At 43.8% G+C, this 25,971-nt stretch overlaps 1 protein-coding gene across 7 annotated transcripts in view; it reads left to right on the forward strand.

Annotated features, from left to right (window-relative positions):
• The window catches only part of ABCC5 (ATP binding cassette subfamily C member 5), an 89,083-nt gene that overhangs the window by 20,966 nt on the left and 42,146 nt on the right, over positions 1–25,971 (forward strand). For 4 of the 7 annotated variants that reach the window (XM_055409273.2, XM_088838653.1, XM_055409264.2 and 1 more), the window contains exons 3-15: positions 1,347–1,504; positions 2,290–2,445; positions 3,078–3,225; positions 8,000–8,233; positions 8,384–8,557; positions 9,335–9,482; positions 11,999–12,147; positions 12,549–12,656; positions 16,911–17,267; positions 21,435–21,506; positions 23,774–23,898; positions 24,017–24,089; positions 25,695–25,898. In XM_055409273.2, the coding sequence (XP_055265248.2) occupies positions 1,347–1,504; positions 2,290–2,445; positions 3,078–3,225; positions 8,000–8,233; positions 8,384–8,557; positions 9,335–9,482; positions 11,999–12,147; positions 12,549–12,656; positions 16,911–17,267; positions 21,435–21,506; positions 23,774–23,898; positions 24,017–24,089; positions 25,695–25,898 (2,106 nt within the window). Of the gene's footprint in view, positions 1–1,346; positions 1,505–2,289; positions 2,446–3,077; positions 3,226–5,597; positions 7,374–7,448; positions 7,564–7,999; positions 8,234–8,383; positions 8,558–9,334; positions 9,483–11,998; positions 12,148–12,548; positions 12,657–16,910; positions 17,268–21,434; positions 21,507–23,773; positions 23,899–24,016; positions 24,090–25,694; positions 25,899–25,971 lie in introns of those variants that run through there. The other 3 variants (XM_055409289.2, XM_088838660.1, XM_088838659.1) reach the window with 3 other exon arrangements.

The raw sequence follows: 25,971 nt of genomic DNA on the forward strand, positions 1-25,971 counted from the left end.
GAAGTATTATATGACATCCCTTATATGTGGAATCTAAAAAGAAATGATACAAATGAACTTACGAAACAGAAACAGACTCACAGAGCTCTGGTTGCTCAACAGAGCTTATGGTTGCTGGCGGGGGAAGAGGTAGTTAGGGAGTTTGAGATAGACATGTACACACTGCTAAGATGAATAATGAACAGGGACCTACTGTATAGCACATGGAACTCTGCTCAGTGTTTAATGTGGCAGCCTCGATGGGAGGGGCTTTTGGGGGAGAATGGAGAATGTATATGTAAGGCTGAATCCCTTCGCTACTCACCTGAGAATATCACAACATTGTTTGTTAATCAGCTATATACCCCAATACAAAAGTTTTTTAAAAAGAATGTGTATGCATAACTGAATTATTTTGCTCTACTGTAAAAATTAATGTACTACTATGAATCAACTACACTTCAATAAAATAAAATTTTTAAAAAAGTAATTTGGGGTTACTTTTAGAATAAATGGACATAGATGTGTCCAGATTTTTGGCCCACCCTCTTCTGCCATAGTCAGAGTTTGAATTACATGCATTTTTATTAATATGATTAATTGGTATTTATAAACTTTGTAGTAAATATGTATAACTTTGTATTTCTACCCATGAGACCCTCTGCTTGTGGAAGTCTGGATAGGAGCTCTTTAGCTGGGCAGCCAGGGTGAGAGCACCAGTTCTGCACTCCTTGTTGCTAACAAGAGAGAGGGGGGAAGCATGTGTGCATTCTGGCTTTTTCTGCCTGACAGAGCTGTTTAATGGGGAGGGGTGTTGATTGTTAACTTTTTGTCATAGAAAATAGGCAATAGAATTTGCAGTTAATAGTGAAGTAATTGACTCTCAGTCTGTATTGGGAAATGGAAGATAAAACATTTTGGTGATAAAAATATAAATTTTGAAACATACAACACAATGAGTGAATCCTAATATAAACTGTGGATTTCAGTTAGTGATAACATATCAGTGTTGGGCCATCACTTGTGACAAATGTAGTGCACTCATGCAAGATGTTAATTATGGAGGAGAAGAGGGTAGGTGAGGAGGTCTATGGGAACTCTGTACTTTCTGCTCAGTTTTTCTGAAAGTGCTAAAAAAAAATAATAAATGAAGTCTATTAGTGTAGAAGTTTTAAGTATCCGATTGAATGTTCCTTAGTGAGTTTGTATCACACAAGTGAGTGTTTAACCTCCTGACCCTTGGGATTTCCTGGGTGGAATGAATCAGGTTTGCAGTTTGAGCTGTTGCGTCAGTAGATTTGGTCCTCTCTGATTCTCTCATGTTCATTAACTGTGCTTTGCCTTTTCTCCCTCTCTTGTTGAAACAGTTGGATTGCCAGGATGCCCTGGAAACAGCAGCCCGAGCAGAAGGCCTTTCCCTGGACCCCTCCATGCATTCTCAGCTCAGAATCCTGGATGAGGAGCATCCCAAGGGAAAGTACCATCATAGCTTAAGTGTTCTGAAGCCCATTCGGACCACTTCCAAGTAAGAGGTTCTGCTAGTTAATGGCTTGTCTGTGAATCACCAGAAAAATTTGGGCTAAGATTATTTGGGGAAACTTGAGGTTAGTCATCAGTATCAGTTCAGTCGCTCAGTCATGTCCGACCCTTTGCAACCCCATGGACTGCAGCATGCCAGGCTTCCCTGTCCATCACCAACTCCCAGAGCTTACTCAAATTCATATCCATTGAGTCAGTGATGACATCTAACCATCTCATCATCTGTTGCCCCTTCTCCTGCCTTCAGTCTTTCCCAGCATCAGGATTTTTTCCAGTGAGTCAGTTCTTCGCATCAGGTGGCCAAAGTATTGGAGCTTCAGCATCAGTCCTTCTAATGAATAGTGAGGATTGATTTCCTTTAGGATTGAGTGGTTTGATCTCCTTGCAGTCCACGGGACTCTCAAGAGTCTTCTCTAGCACCACAGCATCAGTTCTTCAGTGCTCAGCTTTCTTCACAGTCCAACTCTCAAATCCATACATGACCACTGGAAAAACCATAGCCTTGACTAGACGGACCTTTGTTGGCAAAGTAATGTCTCTGCTTTTAAATATGCTGTCTAGGTTGGTCATAGCTTTTCTTCCAAGGAGCAGGCGTCTTTTAATTTCATGACTGCAGTCACCAACCGCAGTGATTTTGGAGCCCAAAATATAAAGTCTCTCACTGTTTCCATTGTCAAGAGTGCTGTATGCTAACTAAACAGCATATTTTAAGTGTTGGCTAGCCTCTCCATGTGTGTTGACAGTTTTGTGCTTTGGGTTTTCTCTCCTCAGACACAAGCACCCCGTGGACAATGCTGGGCTCTTCTCCTGTATGACTTTTTCTTGGCTTTCTCCTCTGGCGCGCAAAGCCCACAAGAAGGGGGAGCTCTTAATGGAGGATGTGTGGTCTTTGTCCCAGTATGAGTCTTCCGAGGTGAACTGCAGAAGGTAGGCGTCTCTGGTCCACCCTCGTCTCCCACAGACTGGATATGTAGGGCCTGAGCTAGGAGTGTGGGTCTGGCAGTGCCACATTCAGAACTCTGAGTCCTTTTAGGATTTGAGCCGTGCTATAGAGGGAGGGTAGCCTGGGGGTGACTTTCTCTTTGCTCTTCTGCTTAATCTCCTATTTTACCTTGAATCCTGTTTTAACTACGGGCTTTCTCTCTCTCTCTCAGCCCCGCTTCTCTTCCTGAGTCTGCAGGGTGATTATGTTGCTGCCTTGTGACAGAGTACATTTTTGTGGTAGCTGATTGTCATGATTAAAATCTAGTTTACGACTTTACACTTTACCAGAGGATCCTTCAACAAGGGTTGGGGACCCTTGAGAAAGACAGATTCTATTCAGGGATAATTTTTGTGGGTGGAAGGAAAGACTTTGGTTCTCATCATTTTCTGAATCCTGAGAGGCTGCCTATACAGGGTAAATATGTGGTTACCAGGAAGGGTCTTTTTCCCCCAGAAGGTGAAGACTCTGTACATAACTTTAAAGGAGAGACTGGTGTAAGTGGTGGCAGCAGGGAGGCTGGGGTGTGCATATTCCCTGGAAAGATGTGTAACGGAGGATATGTGCCCTTGTTAAGACTAGAGAGACTGTGGCAAGAAGAGCTGAATGAAGTTGGGCCCAACGCTGCTTCCCTCCGGAGGGTTGTGTGGACCTTCTGCCGCACCAGGCTCATCCTCTCCATCGTGTGCCTGATGATCACGCAGCTGGCGGGCTTCAGTGGACCAGTAAGTCCTAACCATCCTTTCTGACAGTCTCCAGGGGCCCAGCCATGGCCAGCTCTAACATTCTTATTTGTTTCAGGGGTTGTGCTCACCTTTGGGCTAGTTAGCAACCTTAGAGATGCCTCCAGGTCTGTTGCCAGGGAACAGCTGATATTGGGTGAATAGTGTTTTGTGAAAACTGGAAGAATGAAAGGCCGTGTTACCAGAGAAGAAGCGGACCTGGCTTGCTTTCCTAGGGTGGGGGTGAAGCTGAGTGATTCCGTTTCTGCACAGGACCATGCCGCTGTGCTGCATATTGACATGAAACAACAGTCCTGGTTCGGGCAGTGTGTCTTGCTGTGCTGTGAATGGCGTTGTGTGGCATAGGCTGTTGAGTTGGTGCTGGTGACACAGCGAAGGTCTGGAGGCAGAGTTGTCACATGTTTGCCGGTTCTGTGGCAAAGGAGCCCTCAAGAAGCTGGAGGACTGTTGAGATTTTTAGAGTCTAACCTGAAGTCCATTTTCAGTTTTGGTTTATAGTGTAAACTGTGTGGCAGGTGTCAGGGTGGCAGCCCTGGTTTTCCTAGTGTTGCTGAAGCAGAGTAGGGGAGAAGAGTGACCATCACACTGTTTTCTGGACACCTGTTTCTTACACCCACTATGCTGCCCTTGAGACTTTGATTAAATCTATTTTCTACATATTTGCCTTGAGGCATCGGAGCAGTAGTACTCCTTATTCTGTGCCTTTTCCGTGTGTGGGTAAGCTGGAGGTTCATGGTTTTGGTAAGTATGGGCCTAAGATGCATGGTAATTAGGTAAAACTAATTTGCAGTTTTTCTGTTATGTTCTTTTGTTGTTGTTGTTTGTTCATTTGTTTTTTGTTTTTAATGTTTGATGCCTTTAAAAAGTTTTGATCTCTTTTCTGAAGCAGAGAACACTCCTTTTCTGGTATTGGGTTTCTTATTAATTGACCAACTAACACACTTTGGTATACGTTTTTAAGTAAGAGGGACCATGTACCTGAATATCATGTCACTGACCAAAATGGCAAGCGTTTTCATAGGACCAGCTTCCCCCAAGAAGAGCTTCTGTCATTGTTTCACTACAGGGCTGGTGGCTGCTCTGATCTTTCGAAGAATTCTTTCAGCTGGGTAGCACGGTATACAGGCTTCCTTGATTCTGTTTGGTCAATGCTAGAATTTCATTGGCTCTCCCACCTCCCCGCTAAAATTCCATATTGTTGGGGTTTTAATTTTTCACTTGGGAAGAAAAGTTACTTACGCTTGTTCAGCTTGGGGCCTTACAGTCACTCCCTTGAGCACCTTCATATTCTTTCACCTCTCTTTTAAGGCACCGTGCACTGGACTAATGCCAGGGAAATCTGAGAGCCTTCCTTTAATAGGAAAACAGCAGCACGCTTTTCCTTTTCTTCACTCTCTTTAAGAAGAGCACCTTAAGGCCTGTGTTATTTCAGGAGACTTTTTCCCTGGAACGATCAAGAAAGCAGTGGTTCCATCCACAGTCTCCCACTGACAAAAAAGATTTCAGATTGTAAGCAGTGGAAATTTCTGTTTTTCAGAGCTTCAGTTCTAACAAATTTCTTTTTAATTGGAAATTGAAGAATTGAGTTTAAGATTACTACTAGCAGTGAGCATACCTTCCATCTGTGGATTTAAATCCTCTGGAAGAATATCCATTTTAGATTTTTGCACATTTTCTAATATGGCAGGGCTTTCAAACTGTCTTCATCTGTTCTTACAGAAATCTACGTAAGAACTGAGTCCCCAGATACCATATATATATATATATTCTTTTTTTTTTTAATCTCCCCTCCGGCCTCACTGAACCTTGGTAGCCATATGCAGAGCTAATGAAACACAATCAAGTGAATGTGTGTTGTTTCATTTTTTTAACTGCTGGCTGGCCAGGGCTGGCCATTAATGATCAAGATGGGTTTCAGTCACACCAGTCAGTGGACCAGCACTCTGCACATGGCGTCTAAGGGTCATCATAGTGTTAATGGAGAACCAAAATCTATAAGGGTATGATCCTGACCTTCGATGAGTGGCCAAATTGCTAAACTTGCAGAGATGATTTGTGGCCTTCTTGGATTAAAATAGTTTTAAAAGACCAGGCCTGACTTATGATTTGTGTGTAAAGAATTAGCATCCGCCCTGTAGATCTGCAAGAGACGGCTTCCTCCTGCAGTGCAATCTCTTGGTGAATGCTAACTCTGCTCATGGGCCTTTGCGGGAAAGGACAGTGAAAAGCCTCTAGAGAGGTAAGTTTCCCGCCCTTCCAACCTCTCTCCAGCTGCAGCTTGCTTGGTGCTGTCAGGATCTGGATTTGGGGGGAGTGTCTCTGTAGTGGAACCAGTGACAGAAGCTGTTCTTTAGAATTTTCAGGATGGCTGTATTCTGCGGTCAGAATGAGAGAGTCAAGCTGGGCAGAATCTCTCGCCAAGAGTTCAGGTAAGGTAATGTTTATTCACTGGGAATGGACAGCCAGACAGCTATTCTGACAACCTTGAGTTTTCTCCCAGTTTGTTTAAATTTAAATGATAAATTTGTAACCTTTTAAGATGAAATTTTGGTTGGTTTTTTCATGAGAACCTTTTTATTTCCTTTGTTCCATACAAAATGGTTTGAAATGTAATTGTTTTTTAAAAACGCTGTGTGTGTTGAAAATTCTTTAATCTGCTGTTTCCTCTTTTCCCTCCCCTTTGAAAGTTTTATATAGTGTAAGCATTCATTTTGTCTTTTACCTTCCCCTTCTCCTCCCTTCTGGGAGGTCTTAATGCTATTGCCTGGTGCTGAAAAGTGGCACAATAAAGGTATGGGAAGGAAGGAACCCCAAACTACAACCTGCTGTCCTTTCGCGCCTTCCTTTGGAGACGGCTCCGTCAGTGCCGAGGTGTGTGAGAAAATGCTTTACCGCACCGCCATCTTACTGAGTTGCTTCACGGGAGGAAAATGGGGTTCTGACCCTGCCACTCAGTGACTCAGTGCCACATTTCGGATTGCATACTGGAAAAGAAGCCAACCTTCTTGCTAGTAAACCAGCAACCCAGCTGTGTGCAGTGGTGACCCAAGCAGTGGATATAAAACCTAAAAATCCAAGGGAGGGGAGAGATGGGATACACAGTTCTTGGCATCTGAAATCTCCTATTTACTTGATCAGGTTGTTTACTGAGACTTGACGGAAGTCTGATTGGTGGGGATCTCTTAGGATCTAGTCAACATCTGGTATTAATTTCCTCTTAGAAAAGAAACAAGAAATACCGATTCACCCAGAGAGAGTCTGGAATTCAGCATTAGCTGCTTCAGGACGATTGCATCTGGCCTCCATTTTGGTCTGTCAGTCAAGCGCTGGTTTCCAGCTTCAGTACCTTTGCTATAAAGATTGGGGTAGATGGTGGATGGGTTTCTCCTTGATTTTGTTTTCTCCCTTTAGGGAGGGGGATTGGTTTGGCTTTCTTTTTGCTGTGGTTTGTTTTGTTTCATTTTTGGCAAGATCGACTTTAGCTGTAAGGACTCAAAAAGACTGAAGGATGCCACTCATTTTTCCTTGAGGCCTAGATTTTTGTATTCCGTCCTGAGCAGAGGTCACTCCTCATGGCCTAGTGACCCAATAGCGCCGGTGTTTTAAGCAAGAATCACCCCTTTGGGGAGTTTTCAGTTTTGTTTTGTTTTTTAACTCTCTTTCCTTAGCAGCGAGGTCTTTATTCCTGGAGAATCTCCTCTATTGCAGACTCACTGCAACTTCAGGAGCCCTAACCGATTAAATGCTGTCAGCTTGATGCACTCCTCCGGACTTTGGAAACAGATCTCGGTTCAATGCTGTATTTCCACTGTGTGTAGTTAAAAAACAGCAGTCGCAGCCAGACGACCTGTTGGCTGGCTAGCCCTGTATAACTCAACTCTGTATGTTCCCATGTATGTTACCGCAATGCTCCTCCTGTTGTACAGTGTCTGTGAGATGCTCTTTGAAGATGGTACTTTTTTTTTTCATTTTCAATAAAAGTACATGACCTCCCACTTCCTGGTATTTAATCCTGTTGCTGAATGTGCCTTGTGTGAGTGTGTGCTCCGGCGTTGCAGGACCTCAGAGCTGGAGGTGGCACTCGGTGGTTCTGGGGGCTGCTGCCTTCCCTCCCTGCAGGTGGTGTTAGACATGTGCTACCTGAGGTAACATGTTTTTGTTTTTGGGAGGGAGTGGGGCATGGGGGAGGGCCCGTGGGAGGGGCTCTGGATTGTGGATAGTCTGCTTTGTTTGCTCTCTTCTGTACTATTAAACTGCTGATGTTTATTTTCAGGAATGTTTTGCAAATGCACTTCTCACTCTTCCCCAGTCCAACTGTAGGTACACTGTTCCTTTTTATCAAATAAGCACGTTTGAAACGATCCAAAAAAAAGAAAGGTCTTAATTTCATGTAAAGAAATGTATCACTGTGTGGAGATACTGGAATAAGGTCAAATATATACTTTTTAATGATCAGTGTGTTGAGAATGAATTTCAGCTCATGGACAGGTTTATGTTACATTAGAAAGAGTATAAGTTTTGTTGGTATCCAAAGAAAGAAAAGTTTCAAATTAGACCTGCCTCCTGCAAAATGCCCTGCATAAATTGCCGAGGGTGGGCCATCAGCAGTAATTGGTCCTCCAAGAAGGTCTTTCTTTGCTTAGGCACTTGTCACTGTACAGTGGAGATGCCTTCTCTTTCTAACTTAACATAAAACTGTGGTGTGGTGTGTGGGTGCGGTGGAGATGCTGACAGCAGTGTGTGTTTCTCCCTGTAGGCCTTCGTGGTGAAGCACCTCCTGGAGTACACCCAGGACACAGAGTCTAACCTCCAGTACAGCTTGCTGCTAGTCCTGGGCCTCCTCCTGACAGAAATCGTGCGTTCTTGGTCACTCGCACTGACATGGGCGTTGAATTACCGAACTGGGGTACGCTTGCGGGGAGCCATCCTAACCATGGCATTCAAGAAGATCCTTAAGCTGAAGAACATTAAGGAGAAGTCTGTGGGTGAGGTGAGTGAGGGGTGGTGGCTTCAGGGCAGAGAGAGAGCCCCCAAACTGGGCTTTTTCCTTCCCTTGAGTCCCTGCTCTGTCCTTTACCTTTCTGCTGAGCCAGCGTCTGTGTCTTTGCAGTGTCCACTCACCGCTGTTTGTATCTCGTAGCTCATCAACCTGTGCTCAAACGACGGGCAGAGGATGTTTGAGGCAGCTGCTGTTGGCAGCTTGCTGGCTGGAGGACCTGTTATTGCCATCTTGGGCATGGTTTATAATGTAATTATTCTGGGACCAACAGGCTTCCTGGGATCAGCCGTTTTTATCCTCTTTTATCCTGCAATGGTGAGTAAGCCTTTTTACTGTATTTTGGCAGCTTCTCCGCAGATGAATTACTTCTGTTGGGCTTTATATAGTTGACACCACTGAGGTATCACATCTTTGAATGGAAACTCCTTTAAGCAGGTACCTGGTTTGGAAATGTCTGGAAAGAGCAGAATGTTGACACAGGCAGAATGTTGACTTCAGAGGAAGTCAGATGTCATTAGAATAAAGGCAGTAGCTCCTACTTGAGATTTAAAAAGAGAGTGTGAGTCAGGAGAAGGTCAGCAGGTGAACTCTGCCCCCAGGTAATACAGGAACGTTGAGTCACTCCATTTCAAGCAGATGCTAACTGATATAGCTCTCCTGCTTCCCTTTGGTAGCCTCGAAATCCGTGATTGCTCTGAGGGCAAATACTTGCCTTAACTTTCTTCCAAAGGGATGAGTCAAGTACTATTATCATTTAAGAGACCACTTTTATTAAAACGCAGTACAGGGACTCCCCTGGTGATCCAGTGGCTAAGACTCTGTGCTCCCAGTGCAGGGGGCCCAGGTTCGATTCCTGGTTAGGGAACTTGATCCCACATGCCACAACTAAGGATTCCACATGCCACAAATAAGACTCAGTACAGCCAAATGAGTAAATAAATAGTAAAAATATTAAATTTTTTAAAAAAGGCAATACAACTACACGATGCTCACTTTTATAATAATCTTAAGTGGATTTACTTCCCAGAAAGAGTAGACAGTTCTTAATTCTGAATAAGGTCTGATTTGGCATGACATTGCTTTTCCTTTCAGATGTTTGTATCGCGGATCACTGCATATTTCAGGAGAAAATGTGTGACCATCACAGATGACCGTGTCCAGAAGATGAATGAAGTCCTCACCTACATTAAATTTATTAAAATGTATGCCTGGGTCAAAGCATTCTCTCAGAGTGTACAAAGTGAGTTTAAAGACTTGGTATATGTATATTGGCTTCTTTGCTTTCTGAGCACATTAGCTACTGGGAATCCTAATGTCATAGGATCAGAATATCATATGTTCTTATAATATCCTATAAGCCTTATGTTGATAGGGATCTTAGAGACTGGCACTCATGACCTCGCCTCATAAATGAGGAAACTGAGACCTGACTTTTCCCAAGATAACTCAGCTGGTTATGAGTAACTGATTCAGTTTCAAAGCCCCCTATCTATACTGTCATCCTGCCTGTGATTTTCTCGTCTGGACGTGCGGCCATCACAGAAAACATTAGCAAGTGGCTGCTGAGAGCTGCACTTCTACCCCCTGCCCCCCACTCTGTGGGTAATGTGTGCAATACGAGCAGGCAGGTGTAAGAACCTGGGGGTGGTGCTGGGAGAGGAGCTGGGCCAGGGTTCAGGACAGCTAGACTCTGGGCCTCACTTTTCCGCTCACTCAGTAGTTTTTAAGTTTGGTTTCTTTTCAAATAATTGATTTGTGTTGAGTCACAAGGTTTTCAGTGCCTGGCCCTACTCTGATCCGTAAATTCAGTGCAGACGTAAGCATGTTGTGTGTAAATGCCACAAAGTTTGGAGAAATAATTAACACCTTAGCTGGGCATTCCTAAAGATCTTAACAAAAGTTGAAATCTTGGGCCCTAAAAAGTGAAATTTAAGAAAAAATATATTTAAAGGCACTTTAGAGTTCAAATGAGAAGACATAGTTACAGTTAAACTTCATTTAAATATAATAGAAATGCCTGTTCATCAACCATAATCTCATAGTGAGCTAGCCTGAATATGTTCCAATTAAAAAGTTGGTGTAATTTTGGGTTGAACAGAAGAAATACAGTATTCAGATTAAAGAAGCTGTTTTATTTTGACTGCTTGATTTGTTGAGTAAACCTTCAGGGACACTCCATAAACTTTAATTATGAGTGGTCATCAGCAGGAAGTGACCACTCAGAAGTTCCAGCAATGGATCGGGCCCCTTCTTTAACTAGTGAGTTCGTTGCCAATAGAATGTAACAATTGGATGCTACCAAGATGTCTGCCAAGCCTGTTGTTGGCAAGGTCACCACTGATGGTCCCTTCTGGCTCTCAAATTCTGATTTTCTCAGTTTTCTAATCTTCTTTCTGAGATTCCACTCATCCTTTAGCTCCTGTCTTTGGTATCTTTACCTGTATGTATTAGCTTGAAAAGAGCATTCTTGCTCATTACAGACTTGGGTAAGTTATGTGATAAATGTTAAAGCCATGAAATGAAATTTTTGAAAGTATGGCTTGAGAGCTGGCTCTTAAATATATTTCTCAGTGTTTGGGACAGTGGTAATACCTTTAAGGTCAGCATGTAGACTCTCAAAAGAATTGCTTTTGTGTTTGAAAATGTTTTGCAAATACTTCACTGCTTTATTGTCATACTTCCTACTCTGTGGTCTTTTGTACTCCACGGTTCAGTTCAGTTCAGTTCAGTCGCTCAGTCGTGTCCGATTCTTTGCGACCCCATGAATCACAGCACGCCAGGCCTCCTTGTCCATCACCAACTCCCAGAGTTCACTCAAACTCATGTTCATTGAGTCAGTGATGCCATCCAGCCATCTCATTCTCTGTCATCCCCTTCTCCTCCTGCCCGCAATCCCTCCCAGCATCAGAGTCTTTTCCAGTGAGTCAACTCTTCACATGAGGTGGCCAAAGTATTGGAGTTTCAGCTTTAGCATCAGTTCTTCCAATGAACACCCAGGACTGATCTCCTTTAGAATGAACTGATTTCCTTTAGAATCTCCTTTAGGTTGGATCTCCTTGCAGTCCAAGGGACTCTCAAGAGTCTTCTCCAACACCACAGTTCAAAAGCATCATTTCTTTGGTGATCAGCTTTCTTCACAGTCCAACTGTTACTCTGTTAATAAGGTTGTTAGTTTTGTAGATATTTAAGAAAAGTCATTCTGCTTACAAAAATTGTGTTTTATCTCATTCATCTTCTTTCAGTCATCCTTACTGCTTTTTTGTGTGAAAGCCTCTTTCCTTGCCCCAATATACAGTAGGCACCCTAGTAAATCTTAGTTCCTTTTTAATTCTCCATTATTGTTGTATAGTCTTTCCTATAAGTACTTAAGCTAGAAATGAACAACAACCAATAAGCAAACAAATCTGCCAATAGCAGACATGATTAATGTGTTCATTCCTTCTGAACATAAGAAATTTGCAAAAAGAATCAGACTAAGGCAGAAGGTGATTATTGTACTGAGAAATAATGACTTTTCTGTTAGATTCATTCCTATGACTTGATCCATTTCAAACCTCAGGCTTGCATACCAGCTTTCATGATCAAGTTATAATTGATGGTCATATTGAACTAGTTTTTGCATCATAGATGTTACAGGGTCATTTTAAAACCCATGGTGGCCAAAGACCTACCAAGTCGTGTTTGGTGACAGATAAGCAGTATCCCATAGTTTTTTTTGACTTGCTTTTTAGAAACTGGCTTGCTTTTTTTCCTTAGAAATCCGAGAGGATGAACGTCGGATGTTGGAAAAAGCTGGGTACTTTCAGAGCATCACTGTCGGCGTGGCTCCTATTGTGATGGTGATCGCCAGCGTGGTGACCTTCTCTGTTCACATGACCCTTGGCTTTGATCTAACAGCAGCACAGGTCAGTGAGCTTGGAGACATTTTAGAAACACCACATGTAGAGATGCTGTGGTCCTCTTATTTCTAGATTTGGATTTTTCACTCATGCAGTTAATCCAAGTGGAAGAATGGAGATTTAGCCTGAGTGCACAGATAATGTATGGCTTGTTTTTAGTCAACTCAGCTTTGGGTTTAATTCTGAAATACAGATCATCAGTTGATGTAGATTCACTGAGAATTTTAATTGGAGGTCTCATAAAAATTCTATCTTTAAAAAAATATATTGGAAATATATCTGACTCATACCAACATTTGACAGTCAAGCTGTAGCCCTCCTTAAATCTGAGAGGAAATTGATGATGCTGTATTCCTTTAGTCGCAGAGCTTTATCAGGCTCAATTTCTCCTCTTTTCCTATTTTCAGGCTTTCACAGTGGTAACTGTCTTCAATTCCATGACTTTTGCTTTGAAAGTTACACCGTTTTCAGTAAAGTCCCTCTCAGAAGCATCTGTGGCTGTTGACAGGTTTAAGGTAAGTGGCTCCCTTCGCCCCTCCATGTCAGGAGCAGTCCATGGCTAAACTAACTGCTGCGTTTATTCCAGTGGGCCACATGGGCTGGCTACACTTGACGTTTTTCACCTTCAGCCTTTTGCAAACTGGTAAGAAAGAAGTCAGTGAAAGACTCAGAGGGCCATTCCATAGAAATACGACTTTTTACCTTTTATAGACAGCCTATGTAGTTCTCGGCTCCCAAAATTTCAGTGTTCTCCTTCAGAGCTAGTCTCTTTTGCCTGGACTTAACATGAATATTTGTTATAATTTACTGGGTCTTTAAGTGATTCAAACCGAGGCAATTGGAATGATGAGACTGTCAGCTTTTTCTCACCTTGATCTGCATCGACCTTTACCAAAATGCTGCTGGTCATAAACTCTTTTTGATTCTTTTTTCTGTCCTTATGTTGTTCATTCATGGTACAGGAAATGCAGTGACATGGGAATAGTATAAAGCTAGACCATACTGAGAAGTGAAGTAAGGATTTTTTTTTTTCCTTGCAAGGGATTAGTTGATCGTGCCTTGACTGTATTCTTTGTGCTTTCAGAATAGCACAAATATATGATACAAGAAGTAGGTATATTTGGGAGGGTAGAGGGAGGTAGATATTTGGAAGTGGTTAATACTTAAAACAACGAAAACAAAAAGAAACAGCACGTGTGTGGCTGGACTCCCAGCTGTTGGCAAAGTGGCTGTTGACAAAGCCACTGCTGAGAGTAGCTCCTGCTAATCCTTCTTGGCTGCTGAGAGCAATACAAAAGTAAGGTTCTCAGCCTTGTTGGTTAAGAAAGGTAGTCCTCAAGAATGTGCCACCCAGGTGCAACCCTCCATCACCCCAACCTGGTTGCTAGAAGGCCGAATTCCAGAGCCACGTGAAAAGAAATGGTTTATTTTGCAGAACCCACAATGTCTAGCTTTGATGAAGGTAGATTTTTTTTTTTTTTGAAAAAAATCTTAATTAGATTTATTCAGGTGATTCATGAATTGGGCAGCATACAATCTAGTAAAGAGAAAGAGCTCTGAGGAGCTATACAGAATGAAAGGATTTATAGGCAGAAGGGACTGGGAACAAGGATGTTATCCTAGGCAGAAAACTGCATTGGTTATTGTGAGGTTAATTTCCTTTAGGGGATAATAGGGGTCTCTCCAGAGAAGGCAGTGGCACCCCACTCCAGTACTCTTGCCTGGAAAATCCCATGGATGGAGGAGCCTGGTAGGCTGCAGTCCATGGGGTCACGAAGAGTCAGACACGACTGAGCGACTTCACTTTCACTTTTCACTTTCATGCATTGGAGAAGGAAATGGCAACCCATTCCAGCATTCTTCCCTGGAGAATCCCAAGGACGGAGGAGCCTGGTGGGCTGCCGTCTATGGGGTCGCACAGAGTCGGACACGACTGAAGCAACTTAGCAGCAGCAGCAGCAGCAGGGGTCTCTCAGGCAGGTTTCCCAGCTAGTGCTGGTCAGGTGATTCCTGATTGGTTTAATATTCCATTCCTGGGAGAGCTGAAACTATAGTTAAGTCCTAGTTTGGGGCTTAACATCAGTGACTCTATTTGAGGCCTGTTGTTTTTAACAGCCCATAGGAAGCAGACCAGAATTCCTCCTAAAACAAAAACACAACATTTTTGATAGGATTCAAAACCAGGACCCAGAGTCTCATAGTGTAATATTCCAAATACCCAGGATACAATCCAAAATTTCTCTACATACAACGAACCAAGAAAGTCGAAAACACTGAGATGGCCCAAATGTTGGAATTATCAGAAAAAGACCTTAGAAATGAAAAGATAGTCTCACCAGAGAAATAGAAGAGCTAGAAACTAACCAAATAAAAATTTTTACACTAAGAAAATATGTTAATCAAGATTTGAAAATATATTGAATGGCCTTAACTTAAATATAGATCAGTTGAAATGATCTGTAATAAGATCAGAATGTTCACCTCTAAGGCAGATGTTTTGACCATTAATTAGTCCCCTATTTGTTTCTCAGTCTTCTTTAGTGAATGGCTTTGGTGACGTTTTGGGTGAAGGGATAGGAATTTACAGTGTAGATTTGTTCACTCCTATTGTTTCTCGAGAGCTCTCTTTTCACTTACTAGTGAGAACTTATATTAGCAGATGGCTTTTCACACTATAGATCCTTCCTCTACCCAGGAAGTTTCTGAGTTAATAATAGAAGCAAAACCACCCACAGCTCTGCTATATACCCCATGAGAATGAGTCGCATTCTGGCTAGTTCCTTTTGTCAGTCTTCTCCTCCTCCCCCGCCTCTACTTCTAGGAGGATGATAACTTGTAGAAAGGCAGTGAGAAGCCACCTTATATAACTTTTCTGATAAGATAGTCACCACTATAGTGTTGCCAGGTTTAGCCAATAAAAATACAAGACACCCAGTTAATAACTGCGTGAGATGTGCTTAGACTAAAAGATTAGTCATTGTTTATCCTGAATCAGAATTTAGCTAGGTGCCCTGTATTTTATCTGGCAACTCTGTGAGTGGTCCCCTCTTGTGCTCAGCAGATACATTCCAATTTGTTTCAGTGACTGAGAGTAGTGTTTGGATGGTCATCATCTTCTGGTAAAGCTACGGTGTGTGGTTTATGTACCTCTAAGATTCTTGCCTGGCAGGTGCAAATCCATGTAGATATGAATTCAGGTGCGTGGGGCCCTTGTGTGCCTGTGTGTCCGGGCAGAGTGACTGATGCTGAAATCCTCCTGGGAGGAGTACGGGGCTGTGGGGAGCCGGTGGGAAGGGAAAATGTGGACAAGCTGTGCAAGTCAGAGGCACTAGCATAGTTTTTATAGTACACGAGCCCCAAGAGATCCTTTTAGTAACTCTTTAGGTGAGAAAAATGATGGGAATTCTGTCAGCATGTGGTTTAGTCTGTGAAGGTGGGCAGAATATTTGGCATGTTATTCTCAGCCCAGTCTTCTCAGGAAGGCTCTGAACAAATGAAACCAGTGGCTCTTTTCAGAAAGCTAAACTTTAAACTACTCCTTTTTTTAAAGGTTGACCAAGAGCAAAGGTTATCCAGATTTAGAAACATGACACTTCTGGGAAGATGGAGGATTAGGAGTGGGTAGGAGATGTGGCAGTTTAGGAGTGAAAAGACCAAGTTTAGGAGTTTAGGATTTAGAAGGGCCTTGCTCTCAGGCAATGGGATTATGTGGTACACTTAATAACACCTGCAAACTTGAAAGGGCTTTTAAAATAGTTAGGGGTTCTTGGTAACGAAGTGACTAAGAGTCCTGCCACTAAAAGTTATCTTTTTTCTAAAGACTTTCTAATGTTAAAAAAAATTTGTTTAATCATATTGGGAATCCAACTGGTATAACATCCCGTAGAGAAGATCACTTAGTTAAGGGAGGTGTCAGAAGTGTTCAGAGTCAGGGGCACATGTTGGTTCTGGGCAGAGGTTTATTATGGTCAGTGTTTCCAATGTAATTTCCAAGACGTTTAGCTTTTCAGGCATTCCTCTTTTCTTCCCCTGACATGCCTCAGTGGGGTTGGGGAATGGGTGGGAGGGAAAAGTCTTGCTTTCTTCTCAACGGGGTGTCTGAGGGAGATACCCTTCCCTCTCATGCAAGCCCTTTGTTTGAATTCTCACAAGTTCCAAGGTAGGACTTGGAAGACATGAGAACTTGTTGGTGAGAAGATGTACTCTGCTGTCGATCAAACCTTAGATATTCCTTTCTAACTGGAGAGAGCTAGGCCTGGTCATCAGCTCAGTTCAGCCTATCCCTGTGCCATGTCCCATGTGGTACGTGAGGAAAGTGCCCAGGCTTGGGGGCCCTGCAGGAGTGGTCTGGATGGCAGAGTGACGAGGATCAGGGCAGGAGAGCAGTGTGCCCTTTGGTTTTCTTGTTCCATTTTACTACCTATCACTCAGCAGCTCCTGAATGAGAACAGAGGGCTGCAGACCAGTCAGTTAAATGTCCCCTGGTCCTCTTGAGAGTGGTGGAAAAGGAAAGAGGAGTTTAGCATGTAACTGGTAGCATAGAGTGTGGGCCGATTGAGGAGGCCCCTGTCCCTCCTGAGGTGTCCCCACATTCCCGTGACCTCTCCATGGGCCGAGGCTGGGCTACACTAATGAGCTACCTTTTGCCCTTCAGCTTCCTTCCACTGTATAGCCTGATGTGTTTTGCTACGTGAGTGTGCGCCCTAGGCTTGTCTCCCTGGTCTTGATCCAGTGTCTCATCTTTGCACCTCTCTCACAACTCCTATCAGAGTTTGTTTCTAATGGAGGAGGTTCACATGATAAAGAAAAAACCAGCCAGCCCTCACCTCACGATAGAGATGAAAAATGCCACCTTGGCATGGGACTCCTCCCACTCCAGTATCCAGAACTCACCCAAGCTGACCCCCAAAACGAAAAAAGACAAGAGGGCTGCCAGGGGCAAGAAAGAGAAGGTGAGGCAGCTGCAGCGCACTGAGCATCAGGCGGTGCTGGCAGAGCAGAAGGGTCATCTCCTCCTGGACAGTGACGAGCGCCCCAGCCCTGAGGAGGAAGAGGGCAAGCACATCCACCTGGGGAGCCTCCGCCTGCAGAGGACGCTCTACAACATCGACTTAGAGATCGAAGAGGTAACTGTCTCCTGGGTGTCCTCTGGGGAGAGGGGGCTGCCACGGGTCATTTCAGCAAAGTGCTACATGGCTGGGAGTGATTTTACACTAAAGAGCCAACCTGGCCAGGTCCACTCTAGAAGGGATTCTTAGGAATTTAACAATAGAAATGAATAACAATAGAAATAAATAATAGAAATTCTCTCATGAGATACTCATTTTGTAAACAAGGAAATGAAGCATTCAAGCGGGTTTTCCACAATCTTGCCCTGAGTAGATTTGATTGTTATATGTGAGCTATAATAATGATTTCTTATCATAACTCTGTGTGAGCTGCTCATTAGTGCTGGGCTATGCATAGCACAGAACCTGGCATATAATAGGTACTCCCAGGGATGCTGTCATCATCAATTCTATTGTAACTTTATTTTTTAATGAAAGTAAAGACCATTATGGTGTATGATGTTACAGCCCAGGACTAGAGCCTCTCAGAAGTCTCCCTATAAGGAATGACTACCAGACACTCCAGCTTCAAGGCTTAACCTACAGAATATGACTGGGGGCCAGCAGTATGTTGAGGACTGCAGCATCCAGAAAATCCCAGGGGTATATATATCTGCTCATTCCACAGCCATTTGTCTTTAGACTTTTTATTTTGTATTGGGGTACAGCCAATTAACAATTTTGTAATAGTTTCAGGTGAACATCAAAGGGACTCAGCCATACATATACACGCGTATCCATTCTCCCCAAACTCCCCTTCTGTCCAGGCTGCCACATAACACTGAGCAGAGTTCCTTGTGCTAGATAGTAGGTCCTTGTTGGTTATCCATTTTAAGTACAGCAGTGTGTACATGTCTATCCCAAACTCCCTAACTATCCTTTCCTCCCACCCTTCCCCCGTGGTGATCACAAATTCGTTCTCTAAGTCTCCACAGCCATTTTGAGTGCCATCTGTCTGTCAGGCAGTGTTATAGAGCAGCAGAAACCAAAATCCTTGCCCTCCTGGATTTTGCCTTCTTCTGAGCAAAGGCAGGTGGTAAATAGGTAAAGGGGCTAAAGAGGAAAGGGGATGAAGGGCTTGATGGACAGAGCAGGTGTCACTGCAGTTTAAATAGACTACATGAGGGAAGGCCTCAAACTAAGATTCTGCATGCCTCAGGGCACAGCCAAAAAAAAAAAAAAAAGTAAACAGGCATGATGCTTTTTTTTTTTTTTAACAAATTGAAGGCTTCTGGCAACCCTGCATCAAGTAAGCCTGTAGACGTTTTTCTCCTACGGCATTTGCTTACTGCATATTTCTGTTATGTTTTGGTCATTCTAGAAATAGTTCAGACCCTGCATCAGAGAAGATTACGACTCACTGAAGACTCAGATGATGGTTAGCATTTTTTAGCAATAAAGTGTTTTTACAGTAAAATAGATACAGTGTTTTTCTTAGACATAATGTAATTGCACACTATCTAGGCTGAAGTATAAAGTAAACATAACTGATGCAAACACTGGGAAACCAGAACGTTTGTGTGAATCACTTTATTGTGATATTTGCTTTACTGCAGTAGTCTGGAACCAGACCTGCAGTATGTGCAAGGTATGCCTGTATTTGAGCAAAAAAAAGGAATGAGCCATGAGAACACATGGGGGAAGAAGAGCATTTAGGCAGAGGGAACAGAAGCACGAAAGCCCTGAGTGTGTTAATTGTGCTTTTCACAGGAGCAGGGTGAGCGTGGGAGAGAGGGGAGGTGCTGAAAGCAGAGAGGATTGGAGTGCCAGAGCCTTTGTAATGACTTCTGTTTTACTCTGAATGGATAGAAAAGCCACTGGAGGGATTGGAGGAGAAGAGTGATGTGATCTGACTTACAGATGCAGAGAATCATTCTAGCTTCTGGATTCAGAACAGTGTAGGAAAACAAGGAGTGAAGCCAAGAGAACCAAGGAAAAGCAATTAGAGTTTTCTGGACCAAGGTGGTGGTGACAGAGGTGGTAAGGCATGTTCATCTGCCTCATTGGAAGTGGTCTTCAGGGGTTCTAAATGTGGTGAGAGGCATGTTGTTCACTCGCCCAGTTGTGTCTGAGTCTTGCGACCCCATGGATTGCAGCAGGCCAGGCCTTCCTGTCCCTCATCATCTCCCGGAGTTTGCCCAAGTTCATGTTCATTGCATTGGTGATGCCATCCAGCCATCTCATTCTCTGACACCCTCTTCTTCTGTCCGAAATCTTTCCCAGCATCAGGGACTTTTCCAGTGAGTCATCTGTTTGCATCAGATCACCAAAATACTGGAGTTTCAGCTTCAGTCCTTCCAGTGAATATTCAGGGTTGATCTCCCTTAGGATTGATCTGGTTTGATCTCCTTGCTATCCAAAGGACTTTCAGGAGTCTTTGACAGCACCACAGTTCGAAGGCATTAGTTCTTTGGCATTCTGCCTTCTTTACAGTTACAAGCTGGAATCAAAACAGGTGGGAGAAACATCAACAACCTCAGATATGCAGATAATACCACTCTAATGGCAGAAAGTGAAGAGGAACTGAAGAACTTCTTGATAAGGGTGAAGGAGTGAGTGAAAGAGCCTGCTTAAGACTAAATATTAAAAAAACTAAAATCATGGCATTCACCCTCATTGCCTCATGGCAAATAGAAGTGGAAAAGGTGGAAGTAGTGACCAATTTCCTCTTGTTGGGCTCCAAAATCATTGTGGAAGGTGACTGCCATCAAATCAGAGGACACTTGCTTCTGGGCAGGAAAGCAATGACAAACCTAGACAGTGTGTTGAAAAGCTGAGACATCACTCTGTCGATAAAGGCATAGTCAAGGCTATAGTCATCCCCGTGGTCACATACGGTTGTGAGAGCTGGACTGTAGAGAGAGGCATGTTACACAGATCCAGAGCTGCACTGAAGGGAAACCAAAAGCCCCTAGCTGTTGGAAGTTACAGACAAGAGGGAGACGGATGAGACCATGTGAAACAACAAGCATGGCTCATCATTGGAGGGCGTGCAAGTCAGTTTTTTGACTTCAGTTACCTTTTAAAAGCAAGCTACTTATTTAATAACGGTTATCTTGAGGCAACTCTATTCCATTGCTAATCAGCTCTATTAGAGGATTATTTCTTGTAATTAGATGAAGTTTACTCTTTTCCTTTCTATCTGTTGACCCTCCTTCTGCCCGTTACAGTCCGTGTTTACGTGACAGACCTTTAGCTGTTAGTCCCCCCAGCCCCTCTCTTTAGGGAAGAGGAGGGAGGTTAACATTTGCCTGATGTCTTCTGTGTCCCAAGCACTTGCTTCACCGTTGACATCTTCTTTAGCCACCGTTTAGTCGTCAGAACAGAGCTTTCTTTGTGTTAACCTGACTGACCAGAGCAGAGTCTAAGCCTGTGACTTGGTCTCTTTATAACCACTGGTTTGTAGTCTCTCAGCCCCTTGGACCATGTCAAAAACTGTGTCAAGAATACCTCTGCCTCCAGAATCCATGTTCTTTCCGCATTACCACTCTCCATCCCCTTCCTCCATGCCAGGCTTGAGGCGATAGAGTGTTGCTGAACAAGTGGCCCTGTTAAAATCATCTGACTGTTCTTGAAAACTGTTAATACTGCCCATGGAGAACTCATCATTTTGCCTGGGGATATTCAGTTAATCACAGGCTTGGTTTTCTACTTTCATGTGGGATTGATGGTAAAAATATGCCCTCAGATTCTTGGAAATGTTTTGTAGAAAAATGGGAACAACAGTGCACGTTGCGCATAGTTTTTATTGAAAATGATTTATAGACCCTGAGGGAAAAAATCTTATAAAATAAAATGAAAATAAAATGATTTTCAAGAGTCCGGTCCTCTCTTTCAAAACTACCAATAAAAACAAACAAGTTATCAAAAAGCTTGGGTTGCCAACAAAGTAGGGAAAGGTTTGGGCCTTTCTGAAAGTGATGTGGGACTCCTTAATGCCTGTGGCATATTTAAATTGTCTAAAAGGCTTACACATCTATTACTTCAGTGCATCCCCACGGAAACCCTATGACGTGGGTAGCTGATGAGGGAGAAAAGAAGTAAGTGACTTTCTGGGTCCTCAGGATGACAGTTCCCATAGTGATGGACTGTCATTAATGTTTTTCTCCTCAGAGAAATCCAAAGTCCTTGACATGAATGGTCAGTATCCTTTAATGACCTTCCTCTCTCGTGTGCTTTGTCCAGGGCAAACTGGTTGGAATCTGTGGCAGTGTGGGAAGTGGAAAAACTTCTCTCATTTCATCCATTTTAGGCCAGGTAAGATTTTGTTATTGTCCGAGGCATTTTCTGCTGCTTTCTCTGGATTCTGCTTAACAAGAGTCTCAGGAAAAATAAGCTTATTTCCTGAAGAGAGTCAGGAAAGGTGGAAACAAAAGGACCCTTGGTCTGTATCGTACTCCTGCCACTCCCTGCCCCCACCCCCTGCCCACTCCTGCCCCTTAACAATAGCATTGTATCTGGGATGGGATTCAGTGGGCGCCTGGTGAATGACCCATTGATACCCAGCTAGAGTATTGTTCCTCATGCCTTCTTTTATTCAGCACGTATTTATTGAGTGCCACGGGGGTGCCAGACAGTGTGTTGGGGAATGTCAGGGGTCAGAGACTTGACAAACTGCAGATTGTCAACAAATGGACCAGCCTCACCAACCTCCCTGTCAGAGAGAGGGCCTTCAGGATTTGATCTAGAAACAAGGACCTACTCCATTTTCAAGCTAACCATTGAAAGAATTATGCCCTCAAGGAGTTCATGGTTTGGTTGGGGTGCTAGGCCTTCTAGACACACTAACACAGCCCAAGGCAGTGAGTGAATAGTGCTCAGAGGGCCCAGAAGTCAGCATTTCAAGTGGGGATCATCCAATTAAGACAGATTATCTTCTTCTGTGTTTTAGAACCAAATAATCAAGAGAATAAAGCAAAACCCCATGTGCTTCTAAACTTGGATTAAACGAGCTTGGCTTAGATGATTGAGATGAGGATAAATGTAAGATTATTCCTGCTGATGGATAAGGTCCTCTGAGTCATTTATCCATGGTGAGGAAATTAAACAAATAGGAGAAGGGATTGGGGAAGATTTTCATGTAGCATCTAGTCTATGGGTTACTCTGTCTTGTCCGGCATCATTGTCACAGTTGGTGGAGCAAGGGTGTTCAGGGTGGTCTGAGGAAAACTGCATCCAAACCGTCGGGAGGGACAGCTCCCCACCCCTACCCCTTCTGGCTTGTGAGACTGTGCAGTGGTTGGGCTCAGCCCCTGGCGTTTGCTAAGAGCCAAAAACCTCCTACGTCACTTCTGATCACCAGCCAGATTTCAGGGCCAGTGATGAGAGACACAGGTGGACTGAAAGGGAGGGTTGGTGGCCAGCAGTTAAATTTAAAACTGAATGGGTGTTTGCTTCTGGATCAAATCCTGACAGAGAGTCAGGGGCTACTTGTCAGCCCTGCTTCTTTAGAGTTTAACTCCTTATTGGTGGTCTGCAGTGTGGGGTGTTTGTACTGTAGCAGCTGGAAGAGCTGGATCTCCACAGTAGACCCTCCAGATTTCTGAACACTCTGAATGCATTATCTGTGAGAGTGCTTACCTGTTTGTGGGCAGATGGCAGTATGTAACAGTCTTGTGTGTGTTTCCGCTGTATGTTACTGTGTTTGAGAGGACAAGCTTGTATGTGCAGATTGGTTAATGAAACCATTTCAAGCTATGGCATTCATAACCCAAGATAAGCATCTACTGTTAGTCCCTTCGAAAGGAACCCTGAAAGAGAGTAAAATGAATAAATTGATTCATGTCAATCCCTGCAACTGAAAACATAATTCAAAGCACACAGTTATTCATGTAATCTCTTCACATTGGAATGGAGGGTCTGTCACCGTTATATAAATACTCTATAACGCTGCTGCTGCTGCTAAGTCACATCAGTCGTGTCCAACTCTGTGTGACCCTATAGATGGCAGCCCACCAGGCTCCTGTCCCTGGGATTCTCTAGGCAAGAATACTGGAATGAGTTACCATTTCCTTCTCCAGTGCATGAAAGTGAAAAATGCTAGTTGATGTCTAACTGGAATTTTTTTCCCACTCTGGTCCTCATTTTACAAAAGCAGTTAACCTAGCCAAAAGCCTGGATTAATTCTGTAGATGAGTTGGCCTGCCCACATCTTGAGGCAGGGACTAGCTCTAAATCCTTGCAGCATCCTCCCCAGGGGAATTCTGCAAGGGCCTTCTGCTTGGGTTCCTTTAATTAGAAGTTTGCAGTTAGGAAGAAAGGATGATAAAGTAGCTTATAAGTTGCTGAATGAAATATTCATTCATTCCAGTCATGGGTTATGCTGGGCTTCCATCACACATAAGCAAGGAGAACTTTGATTTTCTTGACTGCTGTGGAACAAAGGTGAGAGCTAGATTTGGGTTCCAAAAGCATCCAAGGAAACCGACTAGACTTTCAACTCCCTTGTGGAACATGGGGGGTTCTGTTGACTCAGGGTGATGGCTTTGCATTGTGATGCTATTGGATGGTGTCTGTTTCCCTAGATGACACTTCTAGAGGGCAGCATTGCAGTCAATGGAACCTTCGCTTATGTGGCCCAGCAGGCCTGGATCCTCAATGCCACTCTGAGAGACAACATCCTCTTTGGGAAGGAATTTGATGAAGAAAGGCAAGGAATGTTTGGTTTCTGTCACGCTTTCCTCTTGGCTGTGTGAGACGCAAGGCAGCTCAAGTCAGCAGGCTCTACCCCAACCATGCCCCTGACTGGGTCTTTTTGTGTCCCTCAGATACAACTCTGTGCTGAACTGCTGCTGCCTGAGGCCTGACCTGGCCATCCTTCCCCACAGTGACCTGACAGAGGTACAGGCCTTCTGCCCCTGGTGGGCCAGGGTGTTTAGCAGAAAGGATTCTGGTAGTTGGGAGACAGAGCTGTACCAGAACTGCCTCTTAGGCATGCACCTTAAACTGTGGGAGAAGAACTTTCACGGGAGTTTTGCTTTCATTGGGACTTTATGTTAGGGACACATTTGTTCCTAAGGGCAGGGATAGCAACATTGCCTATTTTAAGCACATAAATTTCATGTGTTGTGGATTTTAAACAAAATCCCATTGTTGGTTCACAGTTCATATTTTCTGTACTATTCATATTTAAAGCCATTATTCAATCATATGCCTGTTGAGATTCCTTGAACTTTGTTCTTCCAACCTCTTTTTTACTCATGTAAGTCTCTAGAGAGCCAACTCCTTCTAGAAAGAAAGAGGCCTTAACATAAAGCTGCCTTTCATTGCTTCTCTGCCCTTGAGTAGTTCCCCGAGGCTTGTCTTTGGAACTGGCCCTCAGTGTTCATGCTCATCTTCCATGACCTGCCTTTGAGGTCTCTGAGGCTGACTTTTATTCAGTTGACTTCCGTTTAAGCCCTCAAACCAGATTGGAGTGGTTTGATCGATTTACTAGTTCTCAGATTCCGGTCCCCTGATTAGCAGCACGTCAGCAACATCACTGCAGAATCTCAGCCCCACCAGAGACCTACTGAATCATGACTCGAGAGGTGGGGCCCCTCAGTCCATTTTAATAAGCCCTGCAGGTAATTCTTATACATGCTCTTCTTTGAAAACCTCTGAATTAATTGAATTTTTTTTTAAGGACAAGATTTAAAAAAAAAAAATACAGAGCCAGTTACTGTTTGACAATCGATTTTTTTTTCACTTAGTAACATTTATTAAGTGCTTGTTGTATGCCAGCTGCCTGTGCAGAAGCTTCTGGGGGCACTGGGAATATTAAAGAAAAGGACAGTAATCTGTATCCTCAACAGGCTTACAATTGGGAAAGACATACTGACAAATAGGCACAAAATAAGGTGATGAAAGAGTCCCCTTTCTTTGGGGTGTTAGTGGAGAAGGGGAGGGTAGGCTTCACAGAGGAGAAGATGCCAGAACTGAGCAGACAAGTACAGGAGAAGGCATGACAGTAGGCATGCGTGTTCTTAATGGACACACCATTTCCCTGAACAGACACACCTGCTCAGATCCCAGGGTATAGAAGGGGCATTGACAGTGGAGGCCAAGAGTTGCTGGAAAGCCAGTTGGTGAAGGGCCTGCTTTGTCTGCCTTATCTGGGGGCTTAGATTCTGTCCTTTAGGACTAAGCAAGATGGTCAGCTTTGTGTTTTGAAAAAGTCATTCTGCCCATGGAGAATGGATTGTAATGGGGGATCCAAAGGATGTGGTAAGGCTCAAACACAGGGTTGGTTAGTAACCAGATGGTTGTGGGAGAGGAGGAGGCATTTGGGCTGATACCCCCGGTTCTGGTGTGGGCCCTAGAGGATACAGTGGCATTCCATCCAGGTGGGGAAATGAAGAGAAGGAGCTGGTTTGGGTGGAAGAGAGGAGAGGTGACTGAGGCAACCACTGAGTGTCGTTCTGGACTTGAACTGGAGACTTCCTTGTGCTTTCTGGGCTCCTGTAGATTGGTGAGCGAGGAGCCAACCTGAGTGGTGGGCAACGCCAGAGGATCAGCCTTGCCCGGGCCTTGTATAGTGACCGAGATATCTACATCCTGGACGACCCCCTCAGTGCCTTAGACGCCCACGTGGGCAACCACATCTTCAACAGTGCTATCCAGAAGCATCTCAAGTCCAAGACGGTTCTGTTCATTACCCACCAGTTACAGGTATGTGCTTCCTTCCCCAGGAAGGACTTGGGCAGTCAGAAACAGGGAGGCGGGCTTGGTCCAGGTACCTTCA

The sequence above is a fragment of the Moschus berezovskii genome, chromosome 1 (assembly GCF_049115385.1).
Source record: "Moschus berezovskii isolate FMDL1 chromosome 1, NW_MosBer_1.0, whole genome shotgun sequence".
Taxonomy (NCBI): domain Eukaryota; kingdom Metazoa; phylum Chordata; class Mammalia; order Artiodactyla; family Moschidae; genus Moschus; species Moschus berezovskii.